The 21,570-nt window shown below is 43.9% G+C and overlaps 1 protein-coding gene across 1 annotated transcript in view; it reads right to left on the bottom strand.

Annotated features, from left to right (window-relative positions):
* The window catches only part of LOC128703664 (sodium-coupled monocarboxylate transporter 1), a gene marked incomplete at its 3' end in the record, with an annotated part of 79,043 nt that overhangs the window by 56,716 nt on the left and 757 nt on the right, over nucleotides 1–21,570 (bottom strand). Inside the window, 1 exon segment of the mRNA XM_070087100.1 lies at nucleotides 15,062–15,195. Coding sequence (XP_069943201.1) covers nucleotides 15,062–15,195 — 134 coding nt within the window.

Genomic DNA, 21,570 nt, shown 5'->3' with positions numbered 1-21,570 from the left:
AACCAGCAAGATTGGACCTTGTGTTCACCCTTGGCAGCTCAGACATTGAGGACATCAAGTATGAGAGTCCCCTAGGAGCTAGCGACCACGTGGTTCTGTGCTTTGAATACATAGAGCTGCAAGTGGAGAGAATAACAGGAGTAGAATGGGAAAAACCTGACTATAAAAGAGGGGACCACATAGGGTTGAAGACTTAATGCGAGAGGTCCAGTGGGACAGAAAACTGGCAGGAAAGCCAGTAAATGAAATGATGGAATATGTAGCAACAAAATGCAAGGAAGCAGTGGAAAGGTTCATTCCCAAGGGCAATAGTAACAACGGGAAGACCAGAACAAGCCCCTGGTTCACCCGACGGTGTAAGGAGGCAAAAACAAAGTGCAATAGAGAATGGAAAAAGTACAGAAGGCAGAGAACACACGAAAATAGGGAGATCAGTCGCAGAGCCAGGAATGAGTACGCACAGGTAAGGAGGGAGGCACAGCGACAGTATGAAAATGACATAGCATCGAGAATCAAGACTGACCCGAAACTGTTGTATAGCCACATCAGGAGGAAGACAACAGTCAAAGACCAGGTGATCAGATTAAGGACAGAAGGTGGAGAACTCACAAGAAATGATCAGGAGGTATGTGAGGAGCTGAACTGGAGATTTAAGGAAGTTTTTACAGTAGAGACAGGAAGGGCTGTGGGAAGACAGAACAGAAGGGAACATCAAGAGGGAATATACCAACAAGTGTTGGATGACATACGAACAACTGAGGAGGAGGTGAAGAAGCTCTTAAGTGACCTTGACACCTCAAAGGCGATGGGACCGGACAACATCTCCCCATGGGTCCTTAGAAAAGGAGCAGAGATGCTGTGTGTGCCTCTAACCACAATCTTCAACACATCCCTTGAAACTGGGCAACTACCTGAGAAATGGAAGACAGCTAATGTAGTCCCCATATTTAAGAAAAGAAACAGAAACGAGGCACTAAACTACAGACCTATGTCTCTGACATGTATCGTGTGCAAAGTCATGGAGAAGATTATCAGGAGGAGAGTGGTCGAACACCTGGAAAGGAACAAGATTATAAATGAAAACCAGCATGGGTTCATGGAAGGCAAATCTTGTATCACAAACCTCCTGGAGTTTTATGACAAGGTAACAGAAGTAAGACACGAGAGAGAGGGTTGGGTAGATTGCGTTTTCCTAGACTGCAGGAAGGCCTTTGACACAGTTCCCCACAAGAGATTAGTGCAGAAGCTGGAGGATCAGGCACACTTAAAAGGAAGGGCACTGCAATGGATAAGGGAATACCTGACAGGGAGGCAGCAACGAGTCATGGTACGTGAAGATGTATCACAGTGGGCGCCTGTTACGAGTGGAGTCCCAAAGGGGTCAGTTCTATGACCAGTGCTATTTTTGATATATGTGAACGACATGATGGAAGGAATAGACTCTGAAGTGTCCCTGTTCGCAGATGACGTGAAGTTGATGAGAAGAATTAAATCGGACGAGGATGAGGCAGGACTGCAAAGAGACCTGGAGAGGCTGGACATGTGGTCCAGTAACTGGCTTCTCGAATTCAATCCAGCCAAATGCAAAGTCATGAAGATTGGGGAGGGGCAAAGAAGACCGCAGACAGAGTATAGGCTAGGTGGACAAAGACTACAGACCTCACTCAGGGAGAAAGACCTTGGGGTGACCATAACACCGAGCACATCACCGGAGGCACACATCAACCAAATAACCGCTGCAGCATACGGGCGCCTGGCAAACCTGAGAATAGCGTTCCGATACCTTAATAAGGAATCGTTCAAGACACTGTACACTGTGTATGTTAGGCCCATACTGGAGTATGCAGCACCAGTCTGGAACCCACACCTGGTCAAGCACGTCAAGAAGTTAGAGAAAGTACAAAGGTTTGCAACAAGGCTAGTCCCAGAGCTCAAGGGAATGTCGTACGAGGAAAGGTTAAGGGAAGTCGGACTGACGACACTGGAGGACAGAAGGGTCAGGGGAGACATGATAACGACATACAAGATACTGCGGGGAATAGACAAGGTGGACAGAGATAGGATGTTCCAGAGAGGGGACACAGGGACAAGGGGTCACAACTGGAAGCTGAAGACTCAGACGAGTCACAGGGACGTTAGGAAGTATTTCTTCAGTCATAGCAAGTGAAGTAGTGGAGGCAGGAACCATACATAGTTTTAAGAAGAGGTATGACAAAGCTCAGGAAGCAGAGAGAGAGAGGATCCAGTAGCGATCAGTGAAGAGGCGGGGCCAGGAGCTGAGTCTCGACCCCTGCAACCACAATTAGGTGAGTACAATTAGGTGATTACACACACACACACACACACACACACACACACACACACACACACACACGCACATACACACACACATATATACACACACCTATACTACAACCTATACTACAACCTATACTACAACCCACTCACTGTTCCCTCTGCCACCAACCCCCATATCACAAACCTCACCCCAACAGCTGTCCCTTATGGGCATTCTGACCCCACCCCCATCAACACAAACCCCACCTACACCACAGCCCCATATAGGCCCCCACCAAGGCTCTCGCTCCCCCAACCCCAATATACTTGCATGACCACAATGATAGAAAAGAAACTAAAGGTTTGGTACACAAACGCGGATGGAATAACGAATAAACATGAGGAGTGGAATGAAAGAATCAGTAAAAAATCCCCAGACATCATAGCAGTCACAGAAACAAAACTCGCTGAGACAATAACAGACACAATCTTCCCAACAGGATATCAGATCATGAGAAAAGATAGAAGGAGTAGAGGGGGAGGAGGGGTTGCACTGCTCATAAAACACCAATGGGGATTTGAGGAAATGGAAGGCATGGACATGATTGGAGAAAGAGACTACGTTGTAGGTACAATTCAGTCCGGAGAACATAAAGTAGTCATTGGAGTGATGTATAACCCACCACAGAACTGCAGGAGGCCAAGAGAGGAGTACGAAGAAAACAACAGGGTGATGGTGGACACACTGGCTGAGGTGGCAAGAAGAGCTCACTCGAGCAGAGCAAAGTTACTGGTAATGAGCGATTTCAACCACAGGGAGATCGACTGGGAAAACCTGGAGCCACATGGGGGTCCCGAAACATGGAGAGCCAAGATGATGGATGTGGTACTTGAAAACCTCATGCATCAACATGTCAGGGACACAACCAGAGAGAGAGGGGAGGATGAGCCAGCAAGACTGGATCTTGTGTTCACCCTGAGCAGTTCAGACATTGAGGACATCACTTACGAGAGGCCCCTTGGAGCTAGCGATCATGTAGTTCTGAGTTTTGACTATATAGTAGAGTTACAAGTGGAGAAGGTAACAGGAACTGAAGGGGACAGGCCAAACTATAAAAGGGGGGACTACACAGGTATGAGAAACTTCCTGCAGGAGGTTCAGTGGGACAGAGAAATGGTAGGAAAATCAGTAAACGAGATGATGGAATATGTGGCAACAAAGTGCAAGGAGGCAGAGGAAAGTTTTGTTCCCAAGGGAAACAGAAATAATAGGAAGACCAAAACGAGTCCTTGGTTTACCCGAAGGTGTAGGGAGGCAAAAACTAAGTGCAACAGAGAATGGAAAAGGTACAGGAGGCATAGGACCCAGGAAAACAAGGAGATTATTAGAAGAGCCAGAAACGAGTATGCGCAGATAAGGAGGGAGGCCCAGCGACAGTATGAAAACGACATAGCATCGAAAGTCAAATCTGACCCGAAACTGCTGTATAGCCACATTAGGAGGAAGACAACAGTCAAGGACCAGGTGATAAGGCTGAGGAAAGAAGGTGGAGAACTCACAAGAAACGATCAAGAGGTATGTGAGGAGCTCAACACGAGATTTAAGGAAGTATTTACAGTAGAGACAGGAAGGACTCTGGGGGGACAGACCAGATGGGGACACCAACAAGGAATACACCAACAAGTGTTGGACGACATACATACAGATGAGGAGGAGGTGAAGAAACTGCTAAGGGACATCGATACCTCAAAGGCAATGGGACCGGACAACATCTCTCCGTGGGTCCTTAGAGAGGGAGCAGATATGTTGTGCGTACCACTTACCACAATCTTCAACACATCCCTGGAAACTGGGCAACTACCTGAGGTATGGAAGACGGCAAATGTAGTTCCCATTTTCAAAAAAGGAGACAGAAAAGAGGCACTAAACTATAGACCTGTGTCATTGACGTGTATAGTATGCAAAATTATGGAGAAGATTATCAGGAGGAGAGTGGTGGAGCACCTGGAACGGAACAGGAGTATAAATGCCAACCAGCACGGATTCACGAAAGGCAAATCCTGTGTCACAAACCTTCTGGAGTTTTATGATAAAATAACAGAAGTAAGACAAGAGAGAGAGGGGTGGGTTGATTGCATCTTCTTGGACTGCAAGAAGGCCTTTGACACAGTTCCTCACAAGAGATTAGTGCAGAAGCTAGAGCATCAGGCGCATATAACAGGAAGGGCACTGCAATGGATCAGAGAATACCTGACAGGGAGGCAACAACGAGTCATGGTACGTAATGATGTATCACAGTGGGCACCTGTGACGAGCGGGGTCCCACAGGGGTCAGTCCTAGGACCAGTGCTATTTTTGGTATATGTGAACGACATGACGGAAGGGTTAGACACAGAAGTGTCCCTGTTTGCAGATGATGTGAAGTTAATGAGGAGAATTAAATCTGATGAGGACCAGGCAGGACTTCAAAGAGACCTGGACAGACTGGACACCTGGTCCAGCAAATGGCTTCTCGAATTTAATCCTGCCAAATGCAAAGTCATGAAGATAGGGGAAGGGCACAGAAGACCACAGACAGAGTATAGGCTAGGTGGCCAAAGACTGCAAACCTCACTCAAGGAGAAAGGTCTTGGGGTGAGTATAACACCGAGCATGTCTCTGGAAGCACACATCAATCAGATAACTGCTGCAGCATATGGGCGCCTGGCAAACCTGAGAACAGCATTCCGATACCTTAGTAAGGAATCATTCAAGACACTGTACACCGTGTATGTCAGGCCCATACTGGAGTATGCAGCACCTGTTTGGAACCCGCACTTGATAAAGCACGTCAAGAAACTAGAGAAAGTACAAAGGTTTGCAACAAGGTTAGTTCCAGAGCTAAGGGGAATGTCCTATGAAGAAAGATTAAGGGAAATCGGCCTGACGACACTGGAGGACAGGAGGGTCAGGGGAGACATGATAACGACATATAAAATACTGCGTGGAATAGACAAGGTGGACAAGGACAGGATGTTCCAGGGAGGGGACACAGAAACAAGAGGCCACAATTGGAAGTTGAAGACACAAATGAGTCAGAGAGATAGTAGGAAGTATTTCTTCAGTCATAGAGTTGTAAGGCAGTGGAATAGACTAGAAAATGACGTAGTGGAGGCAGGAACCATACACAGTTTTAAGACGAGGTTTGATAAAGCTCATGGAGCGGGGAGAGAGAGGGCCTAGTAGCAACCGGTGAAGAGGCGGGGCCAGGAGCTAGGACTCGACCCCTGCAACCACAAATAGGTGAGTACAAATAGGTGACTACATATACACACACACACACACACACACACACACACACACACACACACACACACACACACACATACACACACACACATACACACACACATACACACACACACACACACACACACACACACACACACACACACACACACACACACACACACACACACACACACACATTGAAGGACATTGAAGGAACTAGGACATGTGCAAGGACCTTACCAGATACCTGTGGGGGCCAGGAACAGGTGAACAGGAAGGACAAACCAAGAAGCATAGGGACCATAACTAGGGAAGGGACTGAAGGAAGGAATACTCCACGGGAAGGAACTAAAACACATAAGAGGATGCAATGGGAGTCACAGTTGGAGGTGGAAAGGGAGAGATCCGTGTTTGTCTATGGGCTAGACGAAGCTAAAGGGGAAACTTATGATGAAAGAAAGCAGGAGGAGAAAAAAGCGATTGAAGATATCATGAAGGTGATAGGCGAGGGGGACATGACTCAGGTGGCAAATTTTCGGAGAATTGGGAATCGGCCTCTCAAAGTAATTTTCAAGGCAGAATCAACCCGAACCATGATCCTGGAGGAGAAAGCATGGCTGAGAGGAAAGCAGGAGTTCCGGAGTGTGTACCTCGATCGAGACAGAACACAGGACGAAAGGAAGACAATGAAAGAGAGAGTTCAAAAACGAAAGGAGAAATGGGAGGAAATAAAAAAGGAGAGCAGAATAACCCAGGATCAAATGGAAGGACAAGCGCACCCCCCAGAAACACCTGCAGAAGGACTCCAGCCACGACATCCCCAAGGCAACTGAACTATCCAAACCAACCATCACACACCGTTCCCTCTGTTTCCACCCCCCGCACCACAGTTACAGTATTAGAACAGAAGTTGAAGGTTTGGTACACAAATGCAGATGGATTAACGAATAAACATGAGGAATTGCAAGAAAGAATCAATGAGAAGTCCCCAGACATCATAGCAGTTACAGAAACAAAACTCACGGAGACAATAACAGATGCAATCTTCCCACCAGGATACCAGATCATGAGGAAAGATAGAAGGGGCAGGGGGGGAGGTGGGGGTTCTCTGCTCGTAAAAAAACAGATGGAAATTCGAGATAATGGAAGGCATAGATGAGACGGGAGAAAGAGACTACATAGCAGGTACACTTCAGTCTGGGGAACACAAAGTGGTCATTGCAGTGATGTATAATCCACCACAGAACTGCAGGAAGCCAAGAGAGGAATATAAAGAGAGCAACAGAGCAATGGTGGACACACTTGCTGAGGTGGCAAGAAGAGCTCACTCCAGCAGAGCAAAGTTGCTGGTTATGGGGGATTTCAACCACAGGGAGATTGACTGGGAAAACCTGGAGCCACATGGGGGTCCCGAAACATGGAGAGCCAGGATGTTGGACGTGGTGCTGGAAAACCTCATGCACCAACATGTTAAGGACACTACCAGAGTGAGAGGGGAGGATAAACCAGCAAGATTGGACCTTGTGTTCACCCTGGGCAGCTCAGACATTGAGGGCATCAAGTATGAGAGTCCCCTAGGAGCTAGCGACCACGTGGTTCTGTGCTTTGAATACATAGTAGAGCTGCAAGTGGAGAGAATAACAGGAGTTGAATGGGAAAAGCCTGACTATAAAAGACGGGACTACATAGGGTTGAAGAACTTCCTGCGGGAGGTCCAGTGGGACAGAGAACTGGTAGGAAAGCCAGTAAATGAAATGATGGAATATGTGACAACAAAATGCAAGGAGGCAGTGGAAAGGTTTATTCCCAAGGGCAACAGTAACAACGGGAAGACCAAAACGAGCCCCTGGTTTACCCGACGGTGTAAGGAGGCAAAAACAAAGTGCAATAGAGAATGGAAAAAGTAAAGAAGGCAGAGAACACACAAAAATAGGGAGATCAGTCGCAGAGCCAGAAATGAGAATGCACAGGTAAGGAGGGAGGCCCAGCGACGGTATGAAAATGACATAACATCGAGAATCAAGACTGACCCGAAACTGTTGTATAGCCACATCAGGAGGAAGACAACAGTCAAAGACCAGGTGATCAGATTAAGGACAGGAGGTGGAGAACTCACAAGAAATGATAAGGAGGTATGTGAGGAGCTGAACAGGAGATTTAAGGAAGTTTTTACAGTAGAGACAGGATGGGCTGTGGGAAGACAGCACAGAATGGAACATCAAGAGGGAATATACCAATAAGTGTTGGATGACATACGAACAACTGAGGAGGAGGTGAAAAAGCTCTTAAGTGACCTTGACACCTCAAAGGCGATGGGACCGGACAACATCTCCCCATGGGTCCTTAGAGAAGGAGCAGAGATGCTGTGCATGCCTCTAACCACAATCTTCAACACATCCCTTGAAACTGGGAACTACCTGAGAAATGGAAGACAGCTAATGTAGTCCCCATATTTAAGAAAGGAAACAGAAAAGAGGCACTAAACTACAGACCTGTGTCTCTGACATGTATTGTGTGCAAAGCCATGGAGAAGATTATCAGGAGGAGAGTGGTCGAACACCTGGAAAGGAACATTTTATAAATGAAAACCAGCATGGGTTCATGGAAGGCAAATCTTGCATCACAAACCTCCTGGAGTTTTATGACAAGGTAACAGAAGTAAGACACGAGAGACAGGGATGGGTAGATTGCGTTTTTCTAGACTGCAGGAAGGCTTTTGACACCGTTCCCCACAAGAGATTAGTGCAGAAGCTGGAGGATCAGGCGCATGTAAAATTGAGGGCACTGCAATGGATAAGGGAATACCTGACAGGGAGGCAGCAACGAGTCATGGTACATGAAGAGGTATCACAGTGGGCACCTGTTACGAGCGGGGTCCCACAGGGGTCAGTTCTAGGACCAGTGCTATTTTTGATATATGTGAACGACATGACTGAAGGAATAGACTCTGAAGTGTCCCTGTTCGCAGATGACGTGAAGTTGATGAGAAGAATTAAATCGGACGAGGATGAGGCACGACTGCAAAGAGACCTGGACAGGCTGGACATGTGGTACAGTAACTGGCTTCTCGAATTCAATCCAGCCAAATGCAAAGTTTTGAAAATTGGGGAGGGGCAAAGAAGACCGCAGACAGAGTATAGGCTAGGTGGACAAAGACTACAGACCTCACTCAGGGAGAAAGACCTTGGGGTGACCATAACACCGAGCACATCACCGGAGGCACACATCAACCAAATAACCGCTGCAGCATACGGGCGCCTGGCAAACCTGAGAATAGCGTTCCAATACCTTAATAAGGAATCGTTAAAGACACTGTACACTGTGTATGTTAGGCCCATACTGGAGTATGCAGCACCAGTCTGGAACCCACACCTGGTCAAGCACGTCAAGAAGTTAGAGAAAGTACAAAGGTTTGCAACAAGGCTAGTCCCAGAGCTCAAGGGAATGTCGTACGAGGAAAGGTTAAGGGAAATTGGACTGACGACACTGGAGGACAGAAGGGTCAGGGGAGACATGATAACGACATACAAGATACTGCGGGGAATAGACAAGGTGGACAGAGATAGGATGTTCCAGAGAGGGGACACAGGGACAAGGGGTCACAACTGGAAGCTGAAGACTCGGACGAGTCACAGGGACGTTAGGAAGTATTTCTTCAGTCATAGAGTTGTCAGCAAGTGGAATAGCCTAGCAAGTGAAGTAGTGGAGGCAGGAACCATACATAGTTTTAAGAAGAGTTATGACAAAGCTCAGGAAGCAGAGAGAGAGAGGACCCAGTAGAGATGAGTGAAGAGGCGGGGCCAGGAGCTGAGTCTCGACCCCTGCAACCACAATTAGGTGAGTACAATTAGGTGAGTACACACTGTAAGTATGTGTGGGTCAAGTCCCAGGAGGTTGGGGGTCAGGTCAAAAGAAGTTTTGGGCAGCCAAGGACCACTGAGGCTCTACATTACAAAGCACAAGCCACCTACCTATCAGTACAAAATAAACCCACACATAATTTCACACAAAATTACACACACACACACACACACACACACTCGTTCACCCTCCCCCTCCCCACCCCTCCCCACTCCTCTGCCACATAGCCACAGTTCCTCCACTACCTCCCCCCCCACACTCTGACATACACACTACTAACATAACATACAGAACTACATAGGTTTCCCACTCTGAGGCAATCAGGATAAAACAAAAATGGGTTTCCAGAGAGCAATAAGAAAAACCAAGGGACAGGAGGAGGAAGCTGCAAAGGAAGATTGGGCAGCAGAGCTCATAAAAAGGGATAATGAATAGGAAAAGAAACTAGAAGAACTTAGCATGAGAATGGAAGAGAGGATATATATGGAAAGCAGGAAGTGGGAGGAGCATGTCAAAGCAGCAGAGGCTAGGATACAGAGTTTAGAAGAGGAACTGAAAAATCTGAAACAGTCTAAAGAACTAAAGAACATTTTGGGATTGACAACAGAGACTGCTACCTCAGCCACAAGTAAGGGGACAGTAGGGAAAGAAGGAGTACAACTGCATTGAGAGGCTCTATCAGAGGAGACTGTAGTAAATGAAAGAGCTAAGCTTTATGTGGAGGCCCTAACAGACAACAACAGAGCCCAAGGAAAGCCGAGAAGGGAAAATGACAGGCCACTGAGCCCAAGTACATTAGCCAGTGAAACTAAAGAAAGGAAAGCTGCAGTGGAGGAAACCAAATTAAATGAGGGGATACACAGGGATATGCAGTGGGAGAATGAAAGGGTGAGGTCAATCTTTGTGTATGGGCTCCAGGAAGTTGAAGGGGAAACATATGAAGCAAGAAAACAAGGAGAAAATAAAGCAATTGAAAGCATTGTGAAAGCAATAGGAGAAGACGACATGACCCAGCTGGAAAATTTTCGGAGAATAGGGGCGTTTGTAAAAAAAAGAACCCGGCCAGTGAAGGTGACCTTCGAGGCAGAAGCAACTCGGAACAGGATCCTGCAGGAGAAAGCACGATTAAGGGACATGCCGGCATACAGGAAGGTGTATCTCGACCGCGACAGAACACGAGAAGAAAGGCAGAAACTGAGAGAGATGGTACAAAGGCGAAAGGAGGAAAGAGAGGGGATGGAGAAGACAGACAGGAGATCCCAGACCCAGGAAGAAGAACAAATACAGCCTCCCTCACAACTTCCTATAGAAGCCTCGCAACCAGGTCAAACCCAAAGCAACCAAACACTCTAAATCAAAACACCCATGCCACATCCAATGCCCCCACCCACTACATTACAAACTCCACCCCCACAGCAACAACCCATAGTTCATTACCAGGTCTCCCACTTCCCGAACCCCAATACACCTCGCAGACCACAGTCTTAGAAAAGAAGTTGAAGGTGTGGTATACAAATGCAGATGGAATAACAAACAAGTATGAGGAGTGGCACAAAAGAATCAAGGAGACATCCCCAGACATAATAGCACTCACAGAAACAAAACTCATCAGAATAATAACAGATTCAACCTTTCCATCCGGATATCAAATCCTCAGGAAAGACAGAGGGAGGAGAGGGGGAGGAGGAGTTGCACTGCTCATTAAAAACCAGTGGGGTTTTGAGAAAATGGAAGGAATTTATGGCACGGGCGAAAGGGACTACTTAGTAGGAACAATCCAGTCTGAGGGACATAAGGTGATAATTGCAGTAATGTACAACCCACCACAGAACTGCAGGAGGCCAAGAGAAGAATATGATGAGAGCAACAGAGCAATGATCGACACACTAGCCGAGGTGGCCAGGAGAGCACACATGGGGGGAGCAAAGTTACTAGTTATGGGTGATTTCAATCACAAGGAGATTGACTGGGAAAACCTGGAGCCCCATGGGGGTCCTGAAACATGGAGAGCCAAGATAATGGATGTGGTACTGGAAAACCTCATGCATCAACATGTTAGAGACACTACCAGAGAGAGAGGAGAGGGTGAACCAGCAAGACTGGACCTTGTATTCACCTTGAGTAGTTCGGACATCCAGGGTATCATGTATGAAAGGCCCCTGGGAGCTAGTGATCATGTGGTTCTGTGCTTTGACTACATAGTTGAGCTCCAAGTGGAGAGAGTAGCAGGAATAGGCTGGGAAAACCAAACTACAAAAGGGGGAACTACTCAGGCATGAGGAACTTCCTTAAAGACATTCAGTGGGAGAGGAAACTGACAGGAAAACCAGTATAAGAAATGATGGACTATGTGGCAACAAAATGCAAGGAGGCAGAGGAGATGTTTGTTCCCAAGGGAAACAGAAATAATGGGAAGAACAGAACGAGTCCTTGGTTCACCCAAAGGTGTAGGGAGGCAAAAACTAGGTGTTCTAGAGAATGGAAAAGGTACAGAAGACAGAGAACTCGGGAAAATAAAGAGATTAGCCGAAGAGCCAGAAACGAATATGCACAGATAAGAAGGGAGGCTCAGAGACAATTTGAAAATGACATATCATCAAAAATAAAGACTGACCCGAAGCTGTTGTACAGCCACATCAGGAGGAAAACAACAGTCCAGGACCAGGTAATCAGACTGAGGACAACATCTCTCCATGGGTCCTTAAAGAGGGAGCAGAGATATTGTGTGAGCCATTAACAAAGATCTTCAACACATCATTTGAAACTGGGCAACTCCCTGAGGTATGGAAAATGGCAAATGTAGTCCCAATTTTTAAAAAGGGAGACAGACATGAGGCACTAAACTACAGACCTGTTTCACTAACGTGTATGCAAGGTCATGGAGAAGATCATCAAGAGGAGAGTGATGGAGCACCTGGAAAGAAACAAGTGTATAATTGACAACCAGCACGGTTTCAGGGAAGGAAAATCCTGTGTCACAAACCTACTAGAGTTTTATGACAAGGTGACAAAAGTAAGACAAGAGAGAGAGGGTGGATCGACTGCATATTTTTGGACTGCAAGAAGGCCTTCGACACAGTTCCTCACAAGAGGTTACTGCAAAAGCTAGAGGATCAGGCACACATAACAGGAAAGGCACTGCAATGGATCAGAGAATACCTGACAGGGAGGCAACAACGAGGTGAGGTGTCAGAGTGGGCGCCTGTGACAAGCGGGGTTCCACAGGGGTCAGTCCTAGGACCTGTGCTGTTCTTGGTATATGTGAACGACATAACGGAAGGGATAGACTCAGAAGTGTCCTTGTTTGCAGATGATGGGAAGTTAATGAGAAGAATCAAACCGGATGAGGATCAGGCAGGACTACAAAGAGACCTGGACAGGCTACAAGCCTGGTCCAGCAACTGGCTCCTTGAATTTAACCCTGCAAAATGCAAAGTCATGAAGATTGGGGAAGGGCAAAGAAGACCGCAGACACAATATAGTTTAGATGGCGAAAGACTGCAAACCTCACTCAAGGAAAAAGATCTGGGGGTGAGTATAACACCGAGCATATCTCCTGAGGCGCACATCAATCAGATAACTGCTGGAGCATACGGGCGCCTTGCAAACCTATGGATAGCGTTCCGATACCTCAGTAAAGATTCGTTTAAGAGGAGGAAATACGAGTCACAAGTCGAAGCTGCAGCAGCCAGAATAAGGGCCCTAGAATATTAGGTAAATAGGCTGAAGCGAGTTGCAGAGGTATTGACCAGAGGAGACACAGCATCTGAAGCTGGTGCACCCCTACTGAACGAGGGGCCCAACGGGACAGAAGAAGACATAATTTACGCTAAGGCCCTATCAGCCCACCATGCAGGGCTGAGGAATGAGGAGGAAATAAGCAACTGGGGGCAGGGATGGTGGCAGAGGAAGGAGGTGAAGGTGGAGAGGGCAATAAGTCTTGTGCAAAGGCACGACCATATCACCAAGAGCTATGGGAAAAAATAAGGGAGAAAATGGCCATGTACAAACAGGAACCAGAGACAGAGAGAAAGGCAATGGGAAGAGATGAGGGTGAAGTCAGTGTTTCTTCATGGGCTTCATGAGAGCGAGGGAAGGACACACAATGAAAGATGGCAGGAAGGAAGACAGGAGACTGAAAAATATCATCAAAGAAATAGGTGAAGAGGACCTGTCTGAGATTGTAAATTTTCAGAGAATAAAGGGGTACTTGAAAGGGAAAATAAATGGCCGGTCAAGATGATTTTCAGGACAGAAACAGTGTGAAACAGGATCCTGCAAGAGAAACCATGGTTGAAGGAATCATAAGCATACAAGAAAGTGTTCCTAGACCGAGACAGAAGAAAAACAGAACAACAGCAGCTGAGGGAGAGGACACAAAAGTGAAAGGAGTTAGGAAGAGAGACTAGGACAGAATCAGCAAAGAGCAACCAGAGCAGGGCAGAACAACAAGAGCAAGCACACACAGAACCACCCCCAGAACCCAACAACCAAACACGCTATCCCAACACAGACCACAATCCACACTTATAACCCTGACCCTACACTACGCTATAGAATCCCACAGCACACTGCCAGGTCCCCCACCCTCACAGACCTCCCCAAAACACAGTGTTGAAGAGGAAACCGAAGGTATGGTACACCTCCTCACATGGCAGACATTGGTCTCGGACACAACTCGAGATAGGGAGCCAAGGCCGCATCACCTCTTGGAAAAGGTCCGGGTAGGGCGATTATAGAACAACAACAACAATGCTTCCTGTACGGCACGTTCTCCACAGCAACACTTGCAGCACACATCACCATTGTATTCACTCTCCCCACCTCCCACCCCCCAGTCTTAGGGTGAACAATACAGCCAACACTGAAAATATTTCAAAATTATATGTGTTCTGCTCAATGTAAAGGATGAGGAATGGTGCTTTGATGTAGGTGAATAGATCTTGTTCAGAGGAATAAGAGCGACCCATACTTTCCTAGTATCAAATATGATTACTTCTCATTCTCCATACATTGTATTACCGCTACTAGTTTAGTACTATTCCGTACTACTACTACTATTACTACTACTAATACTACTACTACTACTAATACTACTACTACCATCACCACCACTATTACTACTACCACCACTACTACTACTACTACTACTACTAACAATAATAATAATAATAATAATAATAATAATAATAATAATAATAATAATAATAATAATAATAATAATAATAATAATACAGTTTCTGTTATGTCCAAGAGTCTGGGCAGCTAGAGATAAAGGTTAGAATTTAACTATAACTCGGTGTCATGTTGATCTTAGAACTGGTGATTATACTTACCTCTAATATAGTGACAAATATGTCATAAACTTATACCACACTGACCTGCAAGAGTATTGTTTGAAACTCCAACAGAATCTTACTTACATCAAACATTGAAGAGTGCCTGTGTGATCTTCATTAAAACCCCACTTACAACAACCGATGCTACTCTGACCAGTAAGAGTGCCGCTGTCAACTCTAGCAAAGCCACACTTACATCAGATAATAAAACAATGACTCAGAAAAATGCCACAATATATTCTAACAATGCTACATATAAAACAAAAATGTCACAATGATCTCTGAGTCACACAACATACAATGCCACACTGACCTCAAACATGGAGACAAGTTGAAGAGGAAAGAGGACAGGCAGTATCACATTTCTGAATATCAAGACGCCGAAGATACTGCCAATCAGGCTCATTGTCAGTTGTGTACCATAGAAATAAACCTCTGTAGCGTTACCTGCAAGGAACCAAGTTTTTATTACGGAAATATATATATAAACACAGTTTTTCTTACAATAATTATGAGGGCATATAGATGTTAATGATACCTGTATTTTATTTAAATTATATAGATTTATCTTAGGATGACCCGATGACGACAAGCAATGTGACATACACCAGTAGACAAATGACATACACCAGTAGCCTGAGCTTGCTACCATCTGCAGCTCATAAGACTGCCATCCCCACGAGCCCCTTTGTGGGGCGGGGCAGATGGCAGACCAGAGGCCTAGCTTCTCCCTACGAGCCCCGTGAGGGCGGGGAATGTGGCTAGGCCTGGGGACAGTTGGTCCCAAAGATGAGGGGGTACTTGTACCTCCTCCCATGGGAGACTTAAGTCTCGAGACACTCCCCAGATAGGGAGCCAAGGCCGGGTCACCACTACTTGGAAAAGACCCGGGCCCGGAGAGTACCGGCGAATAAAAAAAAAAAAAAAAAAAAAGACATACACCAGTAGACAAGTGACATACACCAGTAGACAAGTGCACATACAACAGTAGACAAGTGACATACACTAGTAGACAAGGGCACATGCGTCATTTGACACAAATATACAAACTTAGCTTATGTATATTATTTATCAAATGAAGGTTGAAACTGCAGTTGACGAACACAATAATATAAAGGATATTTTATTCCCGAAATAGACATTAAAAAACATTCAGTGTATTTATGTTAAAAGATAAGCGCCACTTGGAGTATTTATACTGACATTCCTCTCAGTGAATATACCCTGAGAGATTCACCTTTTAGTTTATATTCACTATCATATTCACTTCTCAGAGTATATGCACAGGGATATACACACAAAACATTACGTATAACCAGGAATGCATTTATACTGAGGTATAAATATATTTGAACTGAAAGATATTCCTTTCAGTGTATGTACAAAGAGGTTAAGTATGATTTTCTTGTCAAGTTAACAAGTTTAAATTATCACACTTATTATTTTATATATGCTGAGAGATACATACCTTATGAAGTATGCAATGAGATAAGTTTTCTAAGGTTCTTTGGGTACAAAATTATTAATTTTTACATTAACATAAACGAAGAAATGTCTTTAAACTCATAAGAGAAATTTTTAGAAAGGACTTAATTTTAAATGAGTTCTGCCTAATTGACCAGTTTACCTAATCGGCAAGACATATATCTATATATATATATATATATATATATATATATATATATATATATATATATATATATATATATATATATATATATATATATATATATATATATATATATATATATATATATATATATATACCTTCTTCTTCTCTTCATTTCACCTCGTCTTTCATAGACGCATCTGCTGACAAGTTCACTCCCAAATATCTGAACACATTCACTTCCTCTGACATATCTGATATCCAATCTTCCATTACCTAAATATTTTTGTTGTCCTCCTCACCTTGCTCCTTTCTTTTGCTCACTTTTTATTTTCTTCTTGTACATACCCTACCAAACTCGTCCACCAACCTCAGCAGCTTCTCTTCTGAATCTCCCAAAAACACAGAGTCATTAGCAAAAAGCAACTGGGGTAACTCTCATTTTCTGTTAGACTCTTCATCTTTAAATCCCACACCTCTTGCTATCACCCGAACAATCATTTCTCTTACAACCCCATCTATAAAGATACTGAACAACCATGTTGAAATCATGCATAAAGCCTACTTTTACTGAGAAATAATTTCTCTCTCTCCCTCACTATCCTCATAAATACTCTTAACTGCTTTCAGTGACCTACGACCTATTCCATAGACTTGTGAAATCTTCCACTCCCTTATTCACCTATCATATGCCTTTCCAAATCTATAAATGAAGCGAAAACCTCTTTCCTCTGATCTAAATACTGTTCAGTTATATGCCTGTCTGAAAACACTTGGTATACACATCCCCCTACCCTCCTTAAAGTCTTGTCATTCATCTGTGATCCCTGCTCTCCGTCTTACTCATTAGTCTTTCATTAATACCTCTACCATACACCTTACCAGGTTTATTCAACAGGCTTATTTCCCGATAATTTTTATACTCTTTTTTGTCCACTTTGCTTTTATACAAAGTAACTTTGCAGAGTAGGATAGCAGATAAACAAGGAGGCTTTAGGAAAGGTAGGGGGTGTGTAGACCAAGTGTTTACAGTGAAACATGTAGATGAACAGTATTTAGATAAGGGTAAAGAGATTTTTGTGGCATTTATGGATTTGGGAAAGGCACAGGGTGGATAGAGAGGATATGTGGCAGATGTTGCAGGTGTATGGTATAGGAGGTAGGTTACTGAAAGCAGTGAAGAGTTTTTACGAGGATAGTGACGCTCAGTTTAGAGTATGTAGGAGAGAGGGAGATTATTTCCCAGTAAAAGTAGGCCTTAGACAAGGCTGTGATGTCACCGTGGTTGTTCAATATATTTATAGATGGGGTTGTAAGAGAAATGAATGCTAGGGTCTTGGTAAGAGGTTTGGAGTTAAAAGATAAAGAATCAAACACAAAGTGGGAGTTGTCACAGCTGCTCTTTGCTGATGACACTGTGTTTTTGAGAGATTCTGAAGAGAAATTGCAGAGGTTGGTGGGTGAATTTGGTAGGGTATGTAAAAGAAGAAAATTAAAAGTGAATATAGGAAAGAGTATGGTTATGAGGATAACAAAAAGATTAGGTGATGAGAGATTGGATATCAGACTGGAGGAAGATAGTATGGAGGAGGTAAATGTATTCAGATATTTAGGAGTGGACGTGTCAGCACATGGGTCTATGAAGGATGAAGTGAATCATAGAATTGATGAGAGGAAAAGGGTGAGCGGTGCACTTAGGAGTCTGTGAAGACAAAGAACTTTGTCCATGGAAGCAAAGAGGGGAATGTATGAGAGTATAGTTGTATGGTGTGAAGCATGGGTGACGAATGTTGCAACGAGGAGAAGACTGGAGGCAGTGGAGATGTCATGTCTGAGGGCAATGTGTGTGAAAATAATGCAGAGTATTCGTAGTTTGGAAATTAGGAGGTGTGGGATTACCAAAACTATTATCCAGAGGGCCGAGGAAGGGTTGTTGAGGTGGTTCGGAGATGTAGAGAGAATTGAACAAAACAGAATGACTTCGAGAGTGTATAAATCTGTAGTAGAGAGAAGGCAGGGTAGGGGTCGGCCTAGGAAGGGTTGGAGGGAGGGGGTAAAGGAGGTTTTCTGTGCGAGGGGCTTGGATTTCCAGCAAGCGTGCGTGAGCGTATTTGATAGGAGTGAATGGAGAGAAATGCTGTTGGAGTGTGAGCAATGTAACATTTATGAAGAGATTCAGGGAAACAGGCAGGCCGGACTTGAGTTCTGGAGATGGGAAATACAGTATCTACACTGTGAAGGAGGGGTGTTAATGTTGCAATTTTATAACTGTAGTGTAAAGCACCCTTGTGGCAAGACAGTGATGGAGTGAATGATGATGAAAGTTTTTCTTTTTCAGGGCATCCTGCCTTGGTGGGAATCGGCCGATGTCTTAATAAAAAAATATATGCATGCTCTCTGCCAATCACTAGGTACCGTCCCCTCTTTTATACATTCATTACATAAAAGCACCAACTGTTCCAAAAGTACATCCCAACCTGCTTTAATCCCTTCAATCCCAGTTGTTCTGCCACCTTTCATTCTACTCACAGCCTCACGAACCTCCACAACACTCACATCTGGTTCTTCCTCACTCCTAAAAGATGTTATACTTCCCTGGTTAATGCACGAAATCACAGCTTCCCTATCTTCTTCAGCATTTAAGAGTTCCTCAAAATATTTCCTCCATTCATCTCTCCCTCTGATAATTCTCCTCTTTTATTTTGAACTATTAAATTTCTAGACTTTTTCATATTATTAATCTCACTCCAAAACTTTTTCTTATTCTCTGCAAAATTTGTTGACAGCACCTCATCCACTCTATCAATTGCTCTCCTTTTACATTCTTTCACCACTCTCTTAACCTCTCTTTTTCTCTCCATATATTACTCCCTCTTTTTTCACTTCTAATTTATAAAAACTTCTCATATGCTAACCTTTTCTCTCTTATTACTCTCTGTACCTCTTCAATCCACCAATCGCTCTTCGTCTCTCCTACACCCAACCTCCTATATCTACAAACTACTGCTGAACACTAACACTATTCTTAAATACACCCAATACCTCTTAAACCTTATCGCCTATACTCTCACCAGCATATCTTTCTACCAACTGTTGCTTATATCTTTCCCTAATTGTCTCCTCCTTTAGTTTATAAACCTTCACCTTCTCCTTGTACTCCCTCTACAATCGTTTCTCCTACTTTGGTATTCATCTAATATTATATAGCTAATGTTTTCGTTAATAGCAAATGAATATATGCTTTATATTATTTATCTATTATTTTTAGGTTTAAAATGTAGGTAGGATATAACAACTCCACTACACTCTCTGGCTAACCACGCTGCAAGCTACATGATCACTAATTCGATTGCTGATACATGTAGCAAGCCCGCTGAAGTTACATGAGTTACCTACTTTTGGCATTTCTCTCTTTTTTTTCTGTCTCTGCCTGCCTGTCTGTCTGTATGCCTGCCTTTCAGCCTGTCTGTCTGTCTGTCTGTCTGTCTGTCTGTCTGTCTCTCTCTCTCTCTCTCTTGCCGAGTTCCTTGTCTAAGCAACCTCTCCTTTCTGTTCTTCTGGCAGAATTCTGTTCTCCTCAAATTGCTTTATTTAGACTCTGTTTTTGGTAGTGTATGTTTCAGTTAGTGACTCCTAACAAACATCTTGTACTCTGTGCAGCTCTCTTCACATGGTATTATCTAGAGCAAGTGATTTCTGATACTTTCTGTGGTACTGTCTTGCATAACACTCCAGGATTCTGGTCCCAAGTCTAACTCTAGACCTACCTCGCTCTGGCATCTACCCACTGTAGTCGTCAGCTTTTGGTACAAGCTAAATTTAGTTTCATTAATAAGAGAACTTTTTGCTTTATGTGGAGGACTTACTGACTGTTCCCAGTTAAGGTCGTTGTTTGATCTCTTCCCTTTCCTGACTCTGTGTTGTTCACGTCTGCTTCGTGCATGAATGTTGTCTGCTACTGTTCTAACAAGCTGTTATACTGCCTCTCTATGGGTCGAGAATAACCAGACACACACATATACATACACGCTACTCCTGCATTTTTGACTACACTTCATTACAATAACATACCAGATAGTACAGTTTCTGAGAGTGTTTTGTGTACTGTATTCTAACTGAAATGCTGAAACCACCATTTAAGTTACATGTACAAACTATTCATAATAATATATATTAAATATTGAAACAATACTCCAGCATCGTGTAGGAGCCTGACTCCATAATTATACCCCAGCGTTTTGTAGGAGCCTGACTCCATTATTATTCTCCAGTGTTGTGTAGGAGCCTAACTCCATTATTATGCTCCAGCGTTGTGTAGGAGCCTAACTCCATTATTATACTCCAGCGTTTTGTAGGAGCCTAACTCCATTATTATTCTCCAAGGTTGTGTAGGAGCCTAACTCCATTATTAAACTCTAGTGTTGTGTAGGAGCCTAAGTCCATTATTATACTCCTGCAGTGTGTAGGAGCCTAACTCCATTATTATATTCCAGCGTTGTGTAGGAGAATAACTCCATTATTATACCCCAGCGTTGTGTAGGAGCCTAACTCCATTATTATACTCCAGCATTGTGTAGGACCCTAACTCCATTATCATACTCTGCGTTGTATAGGAACCTAACTCCATTATCCAACTCCAGCGTTGTGTAGGAGCCTAACCCCATTATTATACTCCAGTGTTGTGTAGGAGCCTAACTCCATTATTATACTCCAGCATTGTGTAGGACCCTAACTCCATTATCATACTCCAGCGTTGTATAGGAGCTTAACTCCATTATCAAACTCCAGCGTTGTGTAGGAGCCTAACTCCATTATCATACTCCAGCGTTGTGTAGGAGCCTAACCCTATTATTAAGTTGAGGTTTATTGTAAATATTATTCCATATTAACATCTTTTTGTTATTAAATATCCCAACTTTCATTTGGTTGGTTTATATTGATTCAGATGTAATGTAAAAGCGTTATGAGAAGCTGTGTTTGATACAGGTTGACTCTTTTGAGTGGTAAGCAACGACCTGTTACAAAACCGGAAACAGCTTATATGCTAGAAGGGGATCAGTAAGATGACCTTGTAGTATTCTCTTGAGGTCTCTATTTTAATAGAAGTCGTATGTGGTAATAATATATATTGAGATTCACATTCATCAGTGTATAGACCCCGGGAGATACATACCTCTGAGAGTATGTAAACTGAGAGATACACATTTCTAAGT

Source organism: Cherax quadricarinatus, chromosome 20 (assembly GCF_038502225.1).
Source record: "Cherax quadricarinatus isolate ZL_2023a chromosome 20, ASM3850222v1, whole genome shotgun sequence".
NCBI classification, from domain to species: Eukaryota; Metazoa; Arthropoda; class Malacostraca; order Decapoda; family Parastacidae; genus Cherax; species Cherax quadricarinatus.
Note: the sequence above shows the minus strand (reverse complement) of the source record. Positions and strands in the feature narration are given on the sequence as shown.